Consider the following 18,888-nt stretch of genomic DNA (forward strand, 5'->3'; position numbering starts at 1 on the left):
ACATGCAGGTCCCGAGGGCCGTTGGGAGTTGGAGAGCAGTAATTTTAAGAACCGTTGTTGATCTTATTATTAAATGATCGCAACACTTACTGCTCGTTCGATTGTTCAACTCATTATTGTTCTGCCTTAGAGATGACGCAAGCGAAAATCACCGTCGGTATATTGGCGTTGCAGGGAGCTTTCATGGAGCACAAGCTCCATCTCCAGAAAGCTATCCGCCACGCCAGTCCAGGTTCGCCTCTCGATACCGCCAAATTTGAGATCATTGAAGTGCGTACACCAGAGCAGCTTGGGTCTGCAGATGCTTTAGTTATTCCTGGTGTGTATCTTCTATAGATAATTCTACGAAATCATGTTGCTAACACCCAAGTAAGGTGGAGAAAGTACTGCGATTAGTTTGATTGCGGAACGAACAGGATTACTGGAGCCGCTGCGGCAATTTGTTAGGTATGTTTCAGATAGTGTTATAGCTGCATTGATTGTCATATATTAGTGTGGACGATTTTTAATCTCCTTTCAGAGTCGACCGGAAGCCAGTGTGGGGAACTTGCGCAGGCTTGATCCTATTATCAGATGAGGTACGATTGTCTCACCTGTTGATTTCTTGATTGACCTAATGTCGCATAGGCCTCAAAGGCGAAGAAAGGCGGTCAGGAACTTATTGGAGGACTGCATGTTCGATGCCAACGGAATCACTTTGGAAGGCAGACCGAGTCATTTGTGTGCAATCTTCCACTACCGTTCGTTGGTGATGATGAACCTCCGTTTAGCGGTGTTTTTATCCGTGCTCCTATAGTTGAGAAGGTCCTGACCGGTGCAGATGCAACTGCAGATGTCGCTGAAGGTGTGGTTCGCGCACCAAATTTGGATATCGACAGCTATAAATATGCACAAATCGAGGTTATCTCTAGCCTACCGCCGACTCAAGGTAGCGAAGCGGGCGATATCGTCGCTGTTAGACAGGGGAATATCTTTGGAACTAGCTTTCACCCTGAGCTGACTCCGGATATACGGCTTCATGGATGGTGGCTGCAAGAGTGTGTACTGCGAAGAAATGAATTGCGTAGATAGACGAAGGGACTATGGTTTGCAAAATAGTTACAGATAAATGTTGCGCATAGACCATTCCTGTTAGATCAATAAGTAATATCTTCTCGAAGAAACTGTGTTTAGAGCGGTAGAAGTTTCCTGACTCAAGTCCGAGTGGTTATTAAAAAAATGCCGAAAATTCTTTTGCTTGCAGCGTACACATTACGACTAAAATGCGCAAGTGATCTGTTGAAATAGTAATACTGATCGCTGCTCACGTTTCACAGCGTATTGATAGAACTTGATTCACCTTCAAGCAAAACGCGTCGAGTCACATATCACGTGAACAGGCGTGTGATATTGCGAGTTCCGCGTATTCGTCTTTGTGCACGTTCGCGTTAACTTATCCTTAATATTCACCCTCGCGTAATCGGCAAATAATGTATCCGCAATTGTAGCTGCGATGGACTTCAAATTTTCGGATATATGCTATCTTTTAGAGACGATTGAGTGTATAGATAAGAAATCAGTTCGATTATCCCTAGCTTCTAAGCTACAGAAAGAGAAATGCATCCACGACTGGTTCTGCAAGCATCGCAGCCGACTATTGGCGCCACCTGGAGACCAAGCGGTCGTTGTGCTGTCATGCTTGTTTCCAGAATTGCGAGCCGACAGGGTATATGGATTATTCAAGAATGATTTTGTTCGTTCCATCACAACGGCCTTGGCTATGAAAGGGTCCGACAGAGAAAAGAAGTTATTGCAACGCATCGCGAAAAGAGAGGAGCTTGCAGCTGTGATAACCGACGCTGTAGCACTTGCCGTAAGCCTCGTTGGATTGTGTGACCTTAAATGTCATTAATTTTACTTAGGAGCACTCGAAATCGCGACAAGAAAGCGCCGTTACTGTCGAAGAGATTGATAGATTATTTATGAACTTGGCGAGCAGGTGCAAATTTTCTGGATCGGCAATATACAGATCTCCTAGTTATAGGGTAACCAAACCAGATGGAAGACTGGCGCAGGTTTCTGAGCTACTTCGCCCCATATTGGTGCGGCTGCAGTCTTACGAGATCAAGTGGTTGATACGCATGATTGAAAAGGATATGCAGCCCGTGATTCTGCCAGGTACGACTACGTATCACATGAGAAGTCAATTTAGTAACATCCATTGCGTAGTCGAAGTGTGCTTACAGGCTCTGCATTTCGCACTGCCGTGGTTGCAATCTTTCCACTCTGATATGGCCGTTGCAGTTAAACTGCTTTTCAAAGAGCCGTATGACGCGTTTCTTCCGATGCCGGAACCGATCATGACAAAGTTGCCGCAGTACATCGATGGCGTGCTGAGCTGGCTGAAGCCCACTGTTGGAGTTCCTGTCAGAATACCTTCGTGCTATAAAGCTAGGGTACGTGTTCGTAACTCTAATGAATTTTTACATGTTGAAAGCTAACTATATGAACAGAAATTCTCTGAGGTACAGACGCAGTGCAATTTTGAGGTTTCATGGGCAGAGACGAAATACGACGGCGAACGGATGCAGATACACTTGTCTTTAAATCCTCCTTTTATTAAGATATTTAGCAAGAGTGGACGCGAGTCCACAAACGACCGAGCTAGAGTTCACGGGTATGAATTGTGCTGAGTTGGAGCAACAACATCTAGTCTAATTGAGAACAGAGCAATCAAGAAGGCACTACGGATTTTAGAGTTGTCTGATGGCAACTCACAAGCCGCATTTCAGCAGTCAGTTATTCTAGAAGCTGAACTGGTTGTATTTGATGAAGAGGAACTACGAATAGCAGAATTTCATAGAATATCAGACCAGGTCAATCGTGCAGGGGTTCGTATCAATGCTGCGAGCGATCCTAATCGTAATCACGAGCACCTCATGGCCGTTTTTTTCGACGTACTCTCTGTTGATTCAATGAGCCTTCTTTCCCAGCCTTATGAATACCGGCGTTCAGTTTTAGAATCACTAGTCAGTGAAATCCCCGGAGTTTCCATGCTAGCGCAAAGACAATGCATCAACTTGGAAGATTTGGAGGCTCTGAAACGCGTCTTCAATTCGATTGTCAACCAAGGAGAGGAGGGAATAGTCGTTAAGCGTGCATCAGGTACTTATATCGGAGCATGCATGGGCCAGAGGCATCAGCGATGGGTTAAAGTGAAGCGAGACTATATAGCAGGTATTGGTGATACAGCAGACTTTGCTATAGTTGGTGCCGGTGTGGATACATCACGAATAAAGGAGAGGAGACGTAAGTCCTTGTCTCGTGATAATATTAAAAGACATTTGTCGTCTAACTTTATAGTGGACACCGGCTGTGTCACGACCTTTTTCGTTGGATGTCTGCGCAACAAAGAGGCAGTTAAAAGGTTTTCCGCGCGACCAATTTTCGAAGCATTGTTTGCTGTCACTTACGGCCTCGACAAGCAAAAGTTGGAAAGAATCAATAAGATTGTAAGGGCGTTCGCCAAAGCTTATGACGAGAATGTATGCACTCCAAGCCAATTTGGACGAGCGGTGCTAATATTTTGACTAGACGGCAATGCCGGAGTATGATCTCCATATTCAAAAACACATGAAGTGCGCAATGACAGTCTATTTCCCAAATCCACTTGTATTCGAGATTCTCTGCGCAGGATTTGACAAGCCAGCAGGTAACAGCTTCTATGTCATGCGTTGGCCTCGAGTAGTCAAAGTGCATTTTGATAGAGACTGGCTTGAGAGCACGAGCTTCGACGAGCTTCAGAATATGGCTGAACTTTCATTACAGCACGGCCCGAAGGTCAAGTCTGATTATAGTCCCACTTCCCGTCCGGCAATAAATGGGATCCACCGGAAGTGGAAAAGTGCGAAGAATCTGCCTATGCTAGATTTAGATGCCATTTTGGGTCTGCGGCCAAATCCAGCACTGAAGCCACAACCATGTCCGCGGAGCACACCGCTCGTGGAGACGGCTTCTGTACTTGTAGTGAATGCTGAACCTCCGATGGAGACCTTAAGTGGTACAGTCACCATGCCGACTACACCATCACACCCTGAAGCTGTCCAAGACTTTTCAGATCTAGAGCAGCTTCGACGTCTACTGAAAAAGAGCACATTGCTTGTATCGCATTCTCTTAACGCTCGCCGAAATGTGGGCGAACTATTCCAACTATTTACAAGTCAACAGAGTTTCCAGCTAGAACCGGTCTTAAGATATCGGGACCTTCTGCAGGCCAAGAGCGAGATTGCATCCAGTGCTTCCAAAAGCACACTAGCCGTTCTAATAGTCGAAGGACGAAAACCTCGGACAAGCCATCAAGATGTCATCAACAGTCGATCATTGATGTCCGCATATTATAACGTTAGAGCACGTGAGACCCACACAGACATGAATCTGAGTGACATCAGCTTGCATGCTGTAAAGGGCGTCGCCTCTCTATTAGTCATCGACTGGAGAATACTACTGACAGTCTCTGCGTCTAATAGTTTCAATGATCTGTCCTCATATTTTATCCTTCACGATATCTACTGTTGATTTGTTGTATATTGCATATTGCATATTGGCGGCGTTATTACTTCCCATTCATTATTGTACAAATATACAAAATATCAATATGCGATCTGAATTGCAAAAATTCTTGTGAGGCGCAAAGAGATGGCCATTCGCTGGACGCCTTGAGTTGCGGGAGCTTGTATGCGTGCTGGCATCTATTTTCGAGATACGGTTGCCTCGACCTCGTAAATAGTCCGCAATATGTATTCTAGCTATTAAATTTGCGCGTGTCTAGTCGGACGAGTTGTTATTGTCATCGTCACTGCCACTAAACAGATCATCGGCGCTCCTGCGAGTACTTTGGGTGATCTGTGATCTTGCAGTAATTTGGGCGCGCTGTGTCTGCTCCTCGTATTCGTCGTAAATAGGCAAATACCTGAAATCTATGAAGCTCTGTCTTCCATCGCCAACATCGCACATGCACTGGATGCTTGTGACGCCATCCTCATCCGTTCTCCAACTGATCTTAGTTGCGAGCTTGATGGCATCCGAGGCAGTCATCAATAACTTGAAGTTGTATACATTTTGAACCGACTCTTCAGAGACGAATGTCTCAATAACATGTCGGTCTCGAGCGTATTTGTATTCAACGCTCCCTAGCTCGCCTCTGCTTGTAAGCACAAACGTTGGCGGTGTCAGTGTGGATTTGACTATAACGGTTTCGGAATCAGTGGACTCGAGTTCACGGAATGCATCGTTTAAGTAGTTTGCCTTCATGATAATTTTAGTGCCAATAGCGTCGGCTTCGAGTAGAATATCAGAAATGCTGTCGTCATAATCTGAAGTTTGCAACTCGCAAGTTGTAGTCACTCCGCCCTCATCAAACCTATTTCGTATTAATCCAGGTCTAGCATTTAGTCGAACCGAAAGCTTACATAACAATAAAGGGACTTCCTGTTCCGTCATATCTCATTTTGCAAACAGTGCTTCCACCTAGAAATGCTCGCATCATGCCTCCACCTTCGTTGGAATCCGCATAGCTTTGAGTAGCTGATTTTTGACCGGTACTCTCCTGTTCACTGCCAAATATCTGAAAGCAGTTAACAAGGGACTTCATTGACACTGAAAAAGAAATCGTTTCGTCATCGCCCTCTTGCGAAGCTTGTGTTGACGCGTAGTATTCACTAGTGATCATGCGACCACGATTTCGCAACGGTGGGGTGAAGGTATAAGACGTGAAAAGCGTCTTATTGAGAAATGCATGCGCTAATTTGTTAGTTTCAAAAAATTCCTAAAAGCCGAATATTTGATGCTCGAACCATACCTTGAACAGTATGCGAGTTTTCAACAGACACTTTCAATCCGTCCGTGGAAATCTGTATGATTGCATTGAGTGAAACGGAAGAAACCGCTTTTAGAACACGGAATATGTATGATACAGAGGTGAATACAGCATCTAACACAGGAAGAGCATCGTCCTGAGTGTAGGAGACCATTTACCAGTGCTGCTGGTGTCAATAATCTATTAACAGATTCTATTACTCCGGAAGACTCAGACGCGCCAGATTATTATGAACCTGGGGAACCAAGCCCTAACAACAAAATCACGTGATTTTACGATTACGTCATTCTCGTGGAGCTTATTCTGGCGTCTGATAGCAATTCGTCACTGTGACTACTACCGAGCTTTTCATGTCGGACAATCGGCAATTGTAACATTGTTTATAAACAAATTTTGCATCATAAACTTTTGTTCCTGGGCGTCGTTGACTTGTTGTTGTTGCGGCTGGTGGAGCAGCATATGATAGCTTCAATATAACAACAATTTCATCACTGTTGCTTGGTAACTCTATTTCATATGCAATGTCATTGCAAATCTAGGTACAATTTGAAGACTGGCGATATGTGTGGCGAAAACATATGATGGTTGTAAGTATCGCATTTAATTGTGGGATATTGTTGGATAGGTAGTCCACGACGCGGCGAACCTCGACGAGTCATCGGGGGCACGTCGTCTGCGATGCAGTGACGATCCGCAACGCCGTCTACTACCCCCTCTTAAATGTTTAAGCCACCAGAGCCATTGGAAAGCATACTTGCCACTTGTTCGCGCAGCGTGAGAGACAGAATAATCCAGTTGTCTGCATATAACTGTATATAAGTGTGCCATTCATGGTTTCTGCCTGACTGGCATAGAATTGTTTTAGATCATTTGGATCGTTCTATGGTGAGTTGAATCCTATTAGCTCGACAATAAAGGCAAGTTAGCTCTTCTAGATTGTACTGATAAAAGCAAGTGATTTGAATTGTTAGTCGAATTTTCTAATGAAATTTATAGGGCGCCAGAGAAATTACCATTCGTAGATTACTACTTGATCCCTGTTGGCCATGGCAGCTTCAAGGCAATATCTACCTTTACCTTCTGAAGAGGAGCTACGGACGCTCTATCCCTCAAGTTTGGAATTGTTGAATGTCCAAGTCTTATTTAGACACGGTAAGTTTGTTCTCGTCGCACTAGTATCTATTGTGCTAATGAGCTTTGGTCAGGCGAACGCACACCTGTTCGTGCAAGATTTCAGACTTGGGGTCTTCCCCCATTCTGGCCGTTCTGCAAGATCGCTAGACAATTTACGCAGACAATTGTAACGTATCCTAACGACGCAACTACTCCTTTTGAGTACGTCCGACGCTTAGAATCAGTAGCCAAAGATCTTCCCAAGAATGTGCCTGTTCCTGCGTCGGGCTTTAAATCTGGCCAATCAGATGAACTCTGCATGCTTGGCGAGTTGACTGATCTCGGTCGCGAAACTGGATTCAAGTTAGGAGACCGTCTGCGTTGGTTGTACATCGACAAACTAAGGTTTTTACCGCCGTTATTTAACGACCATAAATACTTCTACTTCCGTTCATCACATGTGGCGCGTTCCAACGAAACTTTACTTTCGCTCTTCAACGGCTTATATCCACCAACGTATCGCAAGGCCGGACTTAAGCCTACTATATATACGCGTCTTTTCCCTCAAGAAAACGCGTACCCGAACGATGAGAACTGCCGCCGTCTGTCTGAGCTAGGATTTATGTTCGCTGAAATTGCTGCGCACAGATGGAATCCGGTACTGGCAGACTATCCTTCTTCAAAGTTGACCGACGTACTTCCGAACGGTGTTGCAATTGACGGCAGCCCTCGAGCATCAGGTGTGTTCGACACGGTCGCCGCCTGTGTCGCGCACAATGTGCCGGTCCCAGAAGGTTTCAAGGATGAACGTGTCGTCAAGGAGATTCGCGAAGCTGTCATGGATGAGTGGTATTTAGGCGTGCAACAGTCGAGAGAATATCGTACTCTGGCAGTCGGCGCTATCGCCGGCGACTTTCTGTACAGAATCAAGTTGGCTGTTAACGCCGACAAGGCAGCGCATGGATCCAAGCTGAAAGATATGTTTTCTCCGAGAGAGAAGTTCGAACCGAGAGAGAAGGCAGTAAAGCTGGCTTTGTATGGCTCCCATGACACCACTATTGCCTCGCTATTGTGTGCAATCCAGGCGTTTGATCACCAGTGGCCGCCGTTCACATCTGACCTCAGATTCGAGCTATTCGCGCACAGCAAGCCGGTAGAGCTTCCTAAACCTGCCGACAAACCGACCGTGTCTACTTCAGAGTCTGAAGTGATGAATACTCCTTTGAGACCTGCCGGTTTCGTGTCCAGCAAAACCAAGAGGGAATACTTTGTCCGACTGACCTACAATGACAGAACTCTTAAACTCCCTGGCTGTGCTAAGGAAGGTGAGCATTTACCAGGCGACTCATCATTCTGTACGCTCGAAGCCTTTGAGAAGGTAATCAACGAGTTTGTTCCGCAAAACTGGGAGTTGCAATGTCGCCAGCATCTAGGAAAGCCAGTTCTTGACAACCCAGAGATCGCCAAGGAGTTCAGCATGATTCCCCGTGTCGACGGTGTGGTGATGTCCAAACCAAATGCTTGAGTAGGCTCAGTGAACTTACTGTGTACTAATAGGACTAGACACATTTACATTAAAAGTTTATAAAATATCTGGACACTATTTCTTTAAATACTAAAACAGCAAACATAATTTATACATAATAAACAAACAGTACTAAACAATTCAAATAAAACACTGCAGAAACCCCATCGAGCCCAATAAGTACAGCAGAGAAACCTTTGAACAAACACGAGTGACGTGACAAAATATCTGATAAGCTTACATACCCGTAACATACCACAAACAACAAATAAACGACTTAATATATAATTCAATTATTCCACGTTTGACATTATGCATCACATTGCTGTCCAATCGCTACAGCAGACAAACTTACCCATCCCGCCTGAGTCCTATCATGCACCGATAAAAACATAAACTCCGTAACATAGATCCAAATCCATACATATATAGATACATATATATATATATATATATATATATATATATATATAAATAGGAATCTCTATATATGTGCATGATAATCACCTCTGGTCGCAGACCACTGTTCTACTATCTAGGATTCTGTATCTAAAAGAACCGTCCAAAACGTCTACCTGCACTTCCAAGTCCTTGGTCAACCGCGTCAACCGCGCTCTGGAGACGGCCAGCGGCGGACTCATTATGTTTTGTAATCTTTTCACGCCATCCACCGTACTCTAGCACGATGCCATTCGCACGTTTCAATGCCTCGCGCACGGCAAGCGACCATGCTCGCGAAAGCTCGTCATAGGCAGCATGCTTCAACGCATTATTAGCATCCGCTCGCCATTCAGGCAATCGATGAACGAGTGACGTTACACCATCCAAGAACTGAAGACAATTTCCAACTTGCTGCTCGCGTGGTGGTAAGAAGTGGGGAGTGTAGTCGCTAACCGCATCAAGAAATTCCGTAATATATGGTCTAACCCGAATATAAGCATAGTCGCCAGCTGGATCGCCCTTATAGGGGAATGCTGACGAGATCCTGTCTAGATACCGAGCTAGTAGCTCAAGACTGCTAGAGACAGTCGGCGTCGGTGCCATGCTGCTTACTTCATCGACCAGATAAGCATGCTTATCAGCTAGCGAACATATGATGGCTTTCAGCGCCTGTGCACCCAGCGATTCCAGCTGCCGGGATAACGGGAGCGGACGGCCAATAATCTCAGTACGTGCCCGCTTGCTCGCTGAGTGGTGATGAGCGGCGTGATGAGGCGAATTCAAAAAAACTGACTGTATAGCGCTGTGATGTTGATGTTGTTGCGGTAAAGGAGCAAGACTTCGTGTTCCAAATGCCGGAGAAGATTCAGGTGAGCCGACCATTTCGTCGTCCGAGTCATCATCATGTGAGAGTTTTCTCTTTTGGCCTTTATTAAGCACCGTTAATATAGTATTCTCGATACCAAAGTAGATATAGCAGAGGTAAATATGACTGCTTGACTCCACGCTCATCCATTTAAGCTAGCAACGGACCAGCAAAGGTCAAAGCGGAAAACGGGCAGATCCACATGGAAGGTATCGACGACAAATTTCAATAACATTCCAACTCCGATACTTCCCAGCAGATCCGTCTAAAATAAAATATAAGGAAACTCACCGTATCTGAATGTCGGCGAGAGAATTGGGGACTGAACTGTTGGAACCGCGTTGCTAGGCGACGACTCTTTGGATTGGCCAGAAAAAGGAAAGCCCAAAAGTGGACCAGCTGGTGGCAATACAGCACTCATTTCCAGAAATACCAAACACACCAACCACAGATATTAACTCAAAGCACTGCGATTGATGAAAAATATGACCGATGAAAAGGCGAAAGGTTATAGTAAATTCGGGAGAGAGCACGGAAGCGTAAAGTGAGCTGAAAAGTGATCCGCAACGGTCTGCGCCTTTGTAAGGCGGTGCCGGTCTTGGGCGCTTTCCGGCCTCTCCTCAGCCGCGGCGGCGTTACTTTTGGCTCTGGTTGCCCGGCCAACGGCATTCATGTGGCCACTAAGCCTCATCTGGTTGGGTGTAAACTGCGACATGACATAAATTTGTTTACAGTTAACCTCTCTCCTTGGAGACTGACGTAAATTTCTAGCCTCCTATAGTGCCAATACCATTCATTCAATGTTAGAAACTGTATGATTAACTGGTGATCCCCGGTAGACCCTTACACGTTTGTAGGATAAATAAGTTCATATGGCATGCCTATACGGATGCAAAGAGACAACAGGCGTATCCAAACGAACTTGAGATCACAGATCCCAGTGATTTCGGAAGTATTGTTAGATATGAGGTGACAGTAACTACGCTGAATGTGAATTACGAATATATTTGTATTTGCACGAATATTCGTAAACTCTTCTTTTTATTGTAGATCCTTTTATTCGAAATATCTCTATATCTTAGTTCAAAAACTGCTTGACATCCTCGGCGCAATGTGTATCCCTCAACAACATGAGCAGCCTCATAGTCTTTGCACTCAAGGACTGCTGCCTACGCACCTGGCAATTCGCTTCCTGTTTAAACAGTCTTTCTACAGCCACTCACAACCCAGAAGATGGGATTGCCAAATAGTCGCTTGCTGCTGCGACGTCATACGCTTTCATCTATCTGTACTCAAAAGGTAGATCTTTTCAATCGCGGCCGACTCAATAACATTCGCAACTCCCACTTACGAATTAACGATTGACATCAGGCAAATCCTTTTGGGCGTTGCAAACTTGCAATTTCTGTAATACTCGAGTTCATATTTGTTCTTGAACCCTAAATCCATTCTACTGTGTGCAGCTGCCCTGGTGAACAAGAAGTTATCACCCACGTATGTTGATATACATGCATCCCTCTAGCAATAAAAAACAATGCCCAATAAACAGAGAGGTTCAGGACGCTAACAATTGGCAAATGGACTAGGGTCTTCGCATAGTTACGAACATACCCGCAATTCGTGTTAGAATTCGTATTTGTGGCCTTATTTCACTTCCGAATAAGAGTTGCAAATAGGAAATGGAACGAAAATTGTGTGGGAGAGTGTCAGAGTTCGTGTATCGGGCTAGATATCAGTAGGAGATACGCCTAAACCTGCGCGATTAAATACGGAGTTCAGCAGGCCACGATATAGATAGAGTCCTCACCAGCCGAAGTATTGATTGGCGTAGATGAATTAAGGATACAAGCATTTGTACTGCAACTGGAGTCTCACGACAACAGCAACGATTAATAATAGTAGCCGATATTCTGTCGCGTGCTTAAAGTAGGGGGATCGCTGGACAAATCTATACAGGTAATCGCAGCACCGTCCGTAAGATATATGCAGAATATCCGACATAATTCAACAGACCACTACAATTACATGCATAATAGATTATCTTAAATTACGAGATGCGAGGGCTAGAGCTTATCATCGGTTGCCATGGCGGCAGTATTCAAGATTCACAACATTCAGTCAGTCGCACAGCCACAGCTCAGGGGCTAACGCAGCCATAGGTTTGGTGCTGCCATTCGAAGTCTAGATTTGCACAAGGCCGCGACGCGGCGGACGATAGCGCGGCCCAGACAGCTTTGAAAACGCGCTCCTCGGACCACAGTCCCTCTTTCGTCTCCTATCGCCATTGTTTTTTTTTGAGACTTACCTACGACGGATTAGCTTCAAATTGTCGCTGAGGCTTATGAATTGAGTTGTGACGGGTATTCAGGGAACCCTTCATTAGAGAGCTTGTAGTATATTCACAATGTACTCCAAGATACTACGGAACAAAGATGAGGCCTTCAGTTCATACACTACAGGGCCATTCTATTTACCTATCAAGCCACAAAATTATTCTCCCTTGCACAAATCCGACTCGTCAGATATATTAGGAGATACTTCGACCGACAAATCTAGTTCAGCAGAAGATGAGTCGTCATCAGAGTCTTTTCCTGACAGTAGTCCGTCCTCAGTACTGTCGGCTTCTGAAACCTCATCGAAGACTAACAGCCCAGAGCCAATTTATCAAGATGAGCTATCTAAGCGGTCAGAATTTCTATGGACTTACCAAGAAGAGCCGCATCGGACAAGGCGAATGCAGATCTTGAAGGCTCATCCTGAGGCAAGTCTCCACATCTGTATCATTCCGCATATCACTTATTAACGTTTCTTGCCAGGTTACAAAGTTGTGTGGTTATGAGCCCTTGACGAAGTACGTTATATCCGGCGTCGTGGCTCTTCAATTTTTGACAGCTTACTTCCTCCGCAATTCTCCCATTTTCTCGCTGAAGTTCCTTCTTACATCTTACGTTATTGGCGCTACCGCGAATCAGAATGTCTTTCTATGCATTCACGAACTTAGTCATAATCTGGGATTCAAAAAGCCCCTCCACAATCGATTATTTTCAATATTTGTCAATCTTCCTATTGGAATTCCATATAGTGCGAGCTTCAGGGTAGCTAGTCCAACGTCGTTGCAGCTTTAGCAAAACACTAACGTCTATGTAGCCATATCATCTTATCCACCACAAACACTTAGGCCACGCGTCTCTCGATACTGACCTGCCAACCACGATGGAGGCCATTGTTTTACAGAATGTTGCCGGCAAAGCCTTCTTTGCTACCTTCCAAATCTTTTTCTACGCTATCCGACCAATGTTTGTGATGAAATTGCCGTTCACATATATTCATCTGCTTAATGTGATTGTCCAATTGGTTGTCGATTATATTATTGTTAAGGCGTGGGGTATGAGGGCCCTACTATACTTCATAACGAGTAGCTTCTTGGCCGGTAGTCTGCATCCTTGCGCCGGTCACTTCATTGCTGAACATGTATGTACAACATTGTTGCGTATTCAGGTCCTTTGATTCTAACCTGCCAGTACGTTATGAATATTGACCGGACTCCCATTAACTCTGATATTCCTCCACCAGAGACATACAGCTACTACGGAGTCTTGAATTTGTTCACATACAACGTTGGCCTGCACAATGAGCATCATGATTTGTATGTGTCCAGATTTTGCTACCTCTATCTGTGTATTGTCGGCTAACAAATTAAAAGTCCTTTCATTCCATGGACTCGTTTGCCGCTACTGACCCAAATCGCACGCGAATTTTATGAGCCGCTACCATATCACACGAGCTGGACGAAGGTTATTTGGGACTTCGTGCTTGATGACAAAGTGTCGCTCTGGTGTAGAGTAAAGCGTGGTGGGTCTAGCGGCAGTATCCAACCGATAGCCAAGGCGAAGAATCTGGACGCGGCAAAGACTGTCCGGGATGAGGACAATGGCGATGAAGACATAGAGAAGAGCCTTCGAGCGAAAAGATCTGAGTAGATGCTACACATTAGAAATTTTTTTTAATTTATTGCGATTCATATGACTTTCCCTGCCCGCTCTTGGGACGGGGGGGCAGCATGTTAATGTTACCAGATAGATATTATTCACCAGATAAAAGTGAGGGAAAGGTGATTAATAGAATTAGTATTGGGCTGATTTCGATTTTGAATGTTATGAATCAGGAATATCTTCACCTATGACAAATCAAAGCTGATTTTGTTTACCCTTGGCAAGACTTCAACATGTATATAGATGATTGAAAATGGGGAATGGAAACTGGAAAATTTGGTTATGCCACCGATACCAAAATAGATGCCGCGGTTGATGCTCGGGGTTAGGGCAATTTCCACAACCGCTCAATGTCGGGCGATTGATACCTACCGCCGTATCTATGTATGTGCACATCATTCTCGGCACACTTCATCCAATTGGCTGATTGTTCACGTTTCATTCCGATTAATTGGTTGTTAACCGTTAAGAACCTCAACTGGGTGAGGCTAGTGCATCTAGCATAATATGGCTGTCCAATACGTCATCCTCCTGTCACGGCAAGGCAAGGTCCGGCTTGCGAAATGGTTTCTCACACTTTCGTTGAAGGAGAAGTCGAAAATCGTAAAGGATGTCTCGACATTAGTATTGGGCCGACGAACAAAGATGTGCAACTTCCTGGAATATAAGGGTTAGTTAGCTAATCGGCAGGAATTCATCTTGAACAGTGTAACTAATTTAGTGTCTGTGTAGAGAGCAAGGTTGTTTACCGACGATATGCATCGTTATTTTTTATTGCAGGTGTAGATTCTACCGATAATGAGCTGATCACGTTGGAAATCATCCACCGATATGTAGAGCAGATGGATCGGTACTATGGCAATGTACGCGCAACCACAAGTATTGTCTCCATGACAAAAGACTAACATATATATCTGCAGGTTTGCGAGCTTGATATCATTTTCAACTTTCAAAAGGCATACTACATTCTTGATGAGCTATTACTGGCAGGCGAGCTGCAAGAATCATCGAAACGGGACGTGCTGCGACGAATTTCGCAACAAGACGCTCTGGAGGAGGCCGAGGGCGATGAGGAGAAGTTTAGTAGGTTAGGAATTTAGCTTTTTTTTAATTGCTATTCTACTTCTTTGTTTCATGGGTTCGGAATGTGTATATGATGTTTTAGTTTGTACTAGGCGCATTGCATCAATGTAAGTAATCGGGCTTTTATTGTGTATCATAATTTAGCGTGTTTGCCCTACTGCTTCATAGATCCAGACGTCTTTGAAGACAATTCCTAATGCGGCCCATTTTTGTCTTTCTTTTCTTTGCTTTGATACTTTTGAGCCACATACTGATGAGATTTCGTGCAAAATGCCACGGCTCCGTCGCCGTCGGTTGCAATTTCAATTAAATCAAGATTGATGCCATATATCAGCCAACTTCCGGGTCTTACGTCCTATGATGGTTCCGCGTCGTCGCCAGCTCCGGCGTCAGGTTCGTTGTCAACTTCGTTTTCGAGTGGACGTGGTCGATCTTCGGGAAGCAGGGTGGCCAGCAGCCGGGGAGAGTACTACAGTTAGGAATCGATTGAAATTTGATGTGCGACAATCGGTACGATTTTTGGGGAAGCAATGTCGAGACAGAATCGACCGACATTTATTTTGACGGATTCGCAATTGGTGGATATTAACATGAACAACGGCAATTAGTCAGGGAAATTTGAACCTAGATCTAATGTTGTGGCATTACTTCGAAGATTTAGAATATAAATGATACGTATCTATAATACACAAAATTACAATGTTTATGAAGTACACGATACATGTATCACAATAAGCCCTGCTTTTTTAGATCATTGTAGACTTTCTCGCTCATGACATTTCCTTCGTCGTCCTCCACCTCCACTGCTTGCTCACGCATGCTCTCTTGTGCTCTTCGTTCCTTCTTTATCTTCTCCCACAAAGCCAAAGCATCCTGAATACTTGTGATCTCTCTGAATAACGCGGAATTCTGAATACCTAGACACCTCAATCCATGGACATGTCTGGCTTCCATGAAATGCTTGTCAAACGCTTTTCTTCCCATATATACAAAATTGCCGCAAATCTCACATGGATGTTCGACACCGAGACCATGTAATTTCCATAACCAAAATGGAATTGGCTTTCCGTCCCATCCTATTGGCAACTTCAACGGGTTATATATTTTTCCATCATCTTCTTGGTCGCCCTCTCCATCATCTTCGGCCCCGCCGAACTCCTCGCGCTCTAACGCTTCCATCTCCAATTGTCGTTCTCGAAGGGTCAATGCAGATTTCCGCTCAACATTAATTTTAGTCTCTTCGCGAACTTTTTCCAAGATCTCCACTAGGCTTTTAATTTCATATTCTCGTAGAGCGATCGCCTGTGCCTTCAAATCTGCCGCAAGTGAAGAGGTTCCGTTCACCACAGCTTTCTCTTTCAGCTCCACATTCTTCTTATGCTTCTTTCCAGACAGATGGCCATCATAAACCGTCTGCTTCTCAAACATTTTCTCGCAATCGTCGCAATAAAAACTGTCAGCATTTGGATCGCTTCGCTTGTAGTTCTCCGCAGTTCCACCATTCTGCTTCAACTTGTTCTCCCATTCGTCTTTAAAATTCTCCTCAATTTTTGCAATCATACCTTCAGGATCATTGAGTGGCTGGGTGCGCTTTAAGAACCCCTCAAGGTATCCAGACAAGTCTGTCAAGTATTTGAAATATTTATCGTCCTTTGGAGTGCGCGACATTTGCTCGAATTTGTCAAAGATATCAAGGTACTGGACATATGGCACATGGGTTACTCCTCGCAAGTTGAGATACCGTTCATGGAAAGCGATCAAGTCGAAATATTTTCCGAGACCCTCCTCACCTGTAAACATTGTATCGATCGTGTCTAAATCCGGAGAATCATCATCGGTACGTCTCTTCTTTCTGTAATTCTCTTCGAGATTTTCGACAGGTTCGTTTGGATACCGCCGATGGAAATCTTTAATGCTCTTCAACTGTTTGTAGAACTCATCAAACTGAGATATTTCTCCGCCTTGAACGTTTGCAATCTCGTGCGCTCGTCCTCTGAAACGCTATGTCAGCGCCACATGGCCCTCTTCTTGAACAACAAATCAATATACATACGCATGTGCATCCTCGAAACTGTCTATCAAAAATTTACTTTGATGCTGTATGCGGTCCAGGAAAGACACTATCTCATGCTCTTGTGAAATTCTGTCACGGTGCTACATACAGTTAGCTTACAGCCAATTCACTAATCAGCACACCGCGCGAACAACGATCAGACAAAAAAGAGTAAGCTCACAGTTCTGGGAGTGTCTAGGAAGCGGTCTGCAATAGCTTTCTCAAGTCTATCGAGATCTATAGAAAGTTGGCGTTAGCGACTCGAAGTGATTGAAGCGAGATGCAACAAGTGGGGAAACTAAAAGATGACGTACCTTCTAGCGCATACCGTTGACTCTCTAGTATTGACATATTGTGTGATCGAAAGTGTACGTGCTGAAGCGGGTGAATCGCGATCGGTGCCAGAAATGCGATGATGGCTGGCAGGCAATTCCAACTCCGTCGGCTGATGTGAGTGACTGGCAACAAATGGGAATTACACTAGCCACGTTGATGTTCAAGCCGCGCCACCGTTTAACTTAAGTTGGCAGCAGTCCAGCCACATTGCCTTCTCGATGCGCCAACACTTTGAGCCGCGCGATGCTGGATTCTACTTCATCAATTTCTCACTTTACTCGCTCAACGTGGGATTCGCGTGGGATCCATTGCTCCAATGATCGACGAGAAGGCTGGGCTGGTTACCGCATTATGGGAAGGAGGCACTTAATCTACACCCTGCGATCCTCCGCTGTCAGAACGATGGGGATCGATTATAACTCCGCCCGGCTTCCATCCTCAGCCCTTCACAGAATCATTCAACATTCTCAATCCTCTCCACAAGATTTGGTTCACCCGGCGATATGGAGCCACTACTTGCTCTTCGGCCTGCTGACGACATCTTGGGTCATCAGCCGCAGGCGCAACTTGAACGACACAACGCGCTGCGGCGCCGTAATGCAGAATACAATAGAAAGCTACCGGAGATCAATCGGAAGGATGAAGCGTGGATTCGAGAGCTGGTTAAACCGCCATCATTAGAGAACCTAAAACCGCAATTAGCAACAGAACAATGGCAGGTCCCCGATCCGTCTCGACATTTGACTTGTATTTCAAGTCACCAGAGTTTGCCGCTTATCGCAGTTGGTAGTGGCGGACACGAGAAGAATCTGTTTATCTACGAGATGACGGTATCCCCAGGAGGGTCACAGTTTTATGTAGGTCCCTCCCTGTCTTTTGAGATTCTGTACAAAAACTGACGATAATGATAGCACCGACAAACCGTTTCTCTTCCCAATATATATAGTCTATCATGGGCGCCACTAGGTCGCTTCAATTCCGACACAGTCATAGCTTCTGGTCATCGAAATGGTGTTGTTCACCTCGTCAGTCTTCCAGACTCAGCCAGTCCTTTTCCTGCTAGAGTTCTGAAGAGATTTAATCATGCTGTAACGAATCAGGTTTATTTCATTGTTGACTCTCATTGCTAATTGCTTAATGTAGGATCCTCTACGGACATCTGCCAGTCCAATTTCTCGAATTTCTCATTTGGAATTTACAAGTGCTGTTTGGACCTGTGTTCCAGACTCTTCATTGGCGACTCTATACGGCGAGTCGCTATATCTTTGGGATGTAACGCGAAACGATAGGCCGATGATGTCGCAACGGGTAGCTTCAATCAGTGGCTTCCATGTCTCACCGTTCCGTGATGGCATCCTTGCTCTCAATGGTGCGTTTGGTATTGCACTACTTGACGTCCGGACGAAATCGCGGGGGCTTTTAAGGCCGAAAATTGCGAATCACTCAGAATCAACGGCGGTCAAGTGGTCACCATATAACTCCAACTGGGTTGCGTCCGCACATGAGGATAGTAAGATTCGGATCTGGGATATACGAGCGGCGCAGCCCTTCGCGGAGTTGTACGGACATTCAGATATTATCAATGCTGTGAGTTCGTACCTCCATATGGACATGGTTAATGTTTAA

General features: G+C 44.9%; 9 protein-coding genes across 9 annotated transcripts; 6 read left to right on the forward strand and 3 right to left on the reverse strand.

Annotated features, from left to right (window-relative positions):
* Positions 1-48: 48 nt before the first annotated feature.
* Positions 49-1,191, forward strand: V1513DRAFT_441232 (class I glutamine amidotransferase-like protein). The gene is made up of 4 exons (XM_066897493.1): positions 49-319; positions 375-447; positions 521-578; positions 628-1,191. Exons 1-4 carry the CDS (start codon positions 133-135, stop codon positions 1,069-1,071), a joined length of 762 nt encoding a protein of 253 aa, XP_066754688.1. The 5' UTR covers positions 49-132; the 3' UTR covers positions 1,072-1,191.
* A 240-nt stretch (positions 1,192-1,431) lies between these two features.
* On the forward strand, positions 1,432-4,600 carry V1513DRAFT_441237 (uncharacterized protein). Its single transcript, XM_066897494.1, has 6 exons — positions 1,432-1,852; positions 1,902-2,157; positions 2,209-2,435; positions 2,493-2,656; positions 2,708-3,524; positions 3,574-4,600. Exons 1-6 carry the CDS (start codon positions 1,493-1,495, stop codon positions 4,552-4,554), a joined length of 2,805 nt encoding a protein of 934 aa, XP_066754689.1. The 5' UTR covers positions 1,432-1,492; the 3' UTR covers positions 4,555-4,600.
* A 78-nt stretch (positions 4,601-4,678) lies between these two features.
* V1513DRAFT_313062 (Rad1/Rec1/Rad17) lies at positions 4,679-6,081 on the reverse strand. The gene is made up of 3 exons (XM_066894665.1): positions 5,837-6,081; positions 5,448-5,778; positions 4,679-5,398 (listed from the first exon to the last, which is right to left on the reverse strand). Exons 1-3 carry the CDS (start codon positions 6,006-6,008, stop codon positions 4,804-4,806), a joined length of 1,098 nt encoding a protein of 365 aa, XP_066754690.1. The 5' UTR covers positions 6,009-6,081; the 3' UTR covers positions 4,679-4,803.
* Positions 6,082-6,569: 488 nt separating this feature from the next.
* Positions 6,570-8,767, forward strand: V1513DRAFT_313055 (histidine phosphatase superfamily). The gene is made up of 3 exons (XM_066894664.1): positions 6,570-6,771; positions 6,851-7,006; positions 7,060-8,767. The coding sequence occupies exons 2-3, from the start codon at positions 6,901-6,903 to the stop codon at positions 8,490-8,492; spliced, it is 1,539 nt and encodes a 512-aa protein (XP_066754691.1). The 5' UTR covers positions 6,570-6,771; positions 6,851-6,900; the 3' UTR covers positions 8,493-8,767.
* Positions 8,768-9,041: 274 nt separating this feature from the next.
* V1513DRAFT_376850 (Cut8 six-helix bundle-domain-containing protein) lies at positions 9,042-10,219 on the reverse strand (the record flags this gene model as incomplete). Its single annotated transcript, XM_066894937.1, has 2 exons — positions 9,042-9,859; positions 10,090-10,219. The coding sequence occupies 2 exons, from the start codon at positions 10,217-10,219 to the stop codon at positions 9,042-9,044; spliced, it is 948 nt and encodes a 315-aa protein (XP_066754692.1).
* Positions 10,220-11,885: 1,666 nt separating this feature from the next.
* On the forward strand, positions 11,886-14,148 carry V1513DRAFT_313315 (fatty acid desaturase-domain-containing protein). The gene is made up of 5 exons (XM_066894666.1): positions 11,886-12,559; positions 12,615-12,893; positions 12,946-13,269; positions 13,320-13,444; positions 13,502-14,148. Exons 1-5 carry the CDS (start codon positions 12,203-12,205, stop codon positions 13,776-13,778), a joined length of 1,362 nt encoding a protein of 453 aa, XP_066754693.1. The 5' UTR covers positions 11,886-12,202; the 3' UTR covers positions 13,779-14,148.
* A 9-nt stretch (positions 14,149-14,157) lies between these two features.
* On the forward strand, positions 14,158-15,611 carry V1513DRAFT_441254 (clathrin adaptor complex small chain-domain-containing protein). The gene is made up of 4 exons (XM_066897495.1): positions 14,158-14,460; positions 14,523-14,653; positions 14,711-14,877; positions 15,190-15,611. Exons 1-4 carry the CDS (start codon positions 14,298-14,300, stop codon positions 15,350-15,352), a joined length of 624 nt encoding a protein of 207 aa, XP_066754694.1. The 5' UTR covers positions 14,158-14,297; the 3' UTR covers positions 15,353-15,611.
* On the reverse strand, positions 15,505-17,554 carry V1513DRAFT_441259 (uncharacterized protein). Its single transcript, XM_066897496.1, has 4 exons — positions 17,241-17,554; positions 17,108-17,163; positions 16,927-17,027; positions 15,505-16,866 (listed from the first exon to the last, which is right to left on the reverse strand). The coding sequence occupies exons 1-4, from the start codon at positions 17,275-17,277 to the stop codon at positions 15,600-15,602; spliced, it is 1,461 nt and encodes a 486-aa protein (XP_066754695.1). The 5' UTR covers positions 17,278-17,554; the 3' UTR covers positions 15,505-15,599.
* A 211-nt stretch (positions 17,555-17,765) lies between these two features.
* On the forward strand, positions 17,766-18,888 carry V1513DRAFT_376668 (WD40-repeat-containing domain protein; the record flags this gene model as incomplete). Its single annotated transcript, XM_066894933.1, has 3 exons — positions 17,766-18,119; positions 18,174-18,350; positions 18,406-18,888. The coding sequence occupies 3 exons, from the start codon at positions 17,766-17,768 to the stop codon at positions 18,886-18,888; spliced, it is 1,014 nt and encodes a 337-aa protein (XP_066754696.1).

Source organism: Lipomyces chichibuensis (genome assembly GCF_038497645.1).
Source record: "Lipomyces chichibuensis strain CBS 12929 unplaced genomic scaffold V1513scaffold_8, whole genome shotgun sequence".
In the NCBI taxonomy this organism is placed as follows: Eukaryota; Fungi; Ascomycota; class Lipomycetes; order Lipomycetales; family Lipomycetaceae; genus Lipomyces; species Lipomyces chichibuensis.

Excerpts from the sequence above, each read along its gene's own strand:
- V1513DRAFT_313315 (XM_066894666.1), top strand. The coding sequence starts at position 12,203 with ATGTACTCCAAGATACTACGGAACAAAGATGAGGCCTTCAGTTCATAC. Across the intron at positions 13,270-13,319 it reads GTCACTTCATTGCTGAACAT|TACGTTATGAATATTGACCG; the intron begins GTATGTACAACA and ends CTAACCTGCCAG. Across the intron at positions 13,445-13,501 it reads CACAATGAGCATCATGATTT|TCCTTTCATTCCATGGACTC; the intron begins GTATGTGTCCAG and ends ACAAATTAAAAG.
- V1513DRAFT_441259 (XM_066897496.1), bottom strand. The coding sequence starts at position 17,277 with ATGTCAATACTAGAGAGTCAACGGTATGCGCTAGAAG. Across the intron at positions 17,164-17,240 it reads TCAACGGTATGCGCTAGAAG|ATCTCGATAGACTTGAGAAA; the intron begins GTACGTCATCTT and ends AACTTTCTATAG. Across the intron at positions 16,867-16,926 it reads AGTTTCGAGGATGCACATGC|AGGACGAGCGCACGAGATTG; the intron begins GTATGTATATTG and ends ATAGCGTTTCAG.
- V1513DRAFT_441232 (XM_066897493.1), top strand. The coding sequence starts at position 133 with ATGACGCAAGCGAAAATCACCGTCGGTATATTGGCGTTGCAGGGAGCT. Across the intron at positions 448-520 it reads CCGCTGCGGCAATTTGTTAG|AGTCGACCGGAAGCCAGTGT; the intron begins GTATGTTTCAGA and ends ATCTCCTTTCAG. Across the intron at positions 579-627 it reads TGATCCTATTATCAGATGAG|GCCTCAAAGGCGAAGAAAGG; the intron begins GTACGATTGTCT and ends AATGTCGCATAG.
- V1513DRAFT_441237 (XM_066897494.1), top strand. The coding sequence starts at position 1,493 with ATGGACTTCAAATTTTCGGATATATGCTATCTTTTAGAGACGATTGAG. Across the intron at positions 2,158-2,208 it reads GCAGCCCGTGATTCTGCCAG|TCGAAGTGTGCTTACAGGCT; the intron begins GTACGACTACGT and ends TCCATTGCGTAG. Across the intron at positions 2,657-2,707 it reads GACCGAGCTAGAGTTCACGG|AGCAATCAAGAAGGCACTAC; the intron begins GTATGAATTGTG and ends AATTGAGAACAG.
- V1513DRAFT_313062 (XM_066894665.1), bottom strand. The coding sequence starts at position 6,008 with ATGGTCTCCTACACTCAGGACGATGCTCTTCCTGTGTTAGATGCTGTA. Across the intron at positions 5,779-5,836 it reads AAACTCGCATACTGTTCAAG|CGCATGCATTTCTCAATAAG; the intron begins GTATGGTTCGAG and ends CTAACAAATTAG. Across the intron at positions 5,399-5,447 it reads GGAAGTCCCTTTATTGTTAT|GTTTGATGAGGGCGGAGTGA; the intron begins GTAAGCTTTCGG and ends AATACGAAATAG.
- V1513DRAFT_313055 (XM_066894664.1), top strand. The coding sequence starts at position 6,901 with ATGGCAGCTTCAAGGCAATATCTACCTTTACCTTCTGAAGAGGAGCTA. Across the intron at positions 7,007-7,059 it reads CCAAGTCTTATTTAGACACG|GCGAACGCACACCTGTTCGT; the intron begins GTAAGTTTGTTC and ends AGCTTTGGTCAG.
- V1513DRAFT_441254 (XM_066897495.1), top strand. The coding sequence starts at position 14,298 with ATGGCTGTCCAATACGTCATCCTCCTGTCACGGCAAGGCAAGGTCCGG. Across the intron at positions 14,461-14,522 it reads CAACTTCCTGGAATATAAGG|AGAGCAAGGTTGTTTACCGA; the intron begins GTTAGTTAGCTA and ends GTGTCTGTGTAG. Across the intron at positions 14,654-14,710 it reads TGGATCGGTACTATGGCAAT|GTTTGCGAGCTTGATATCAT; the intron begins GTACGCGCAACC and ends ATATATCTGCAG.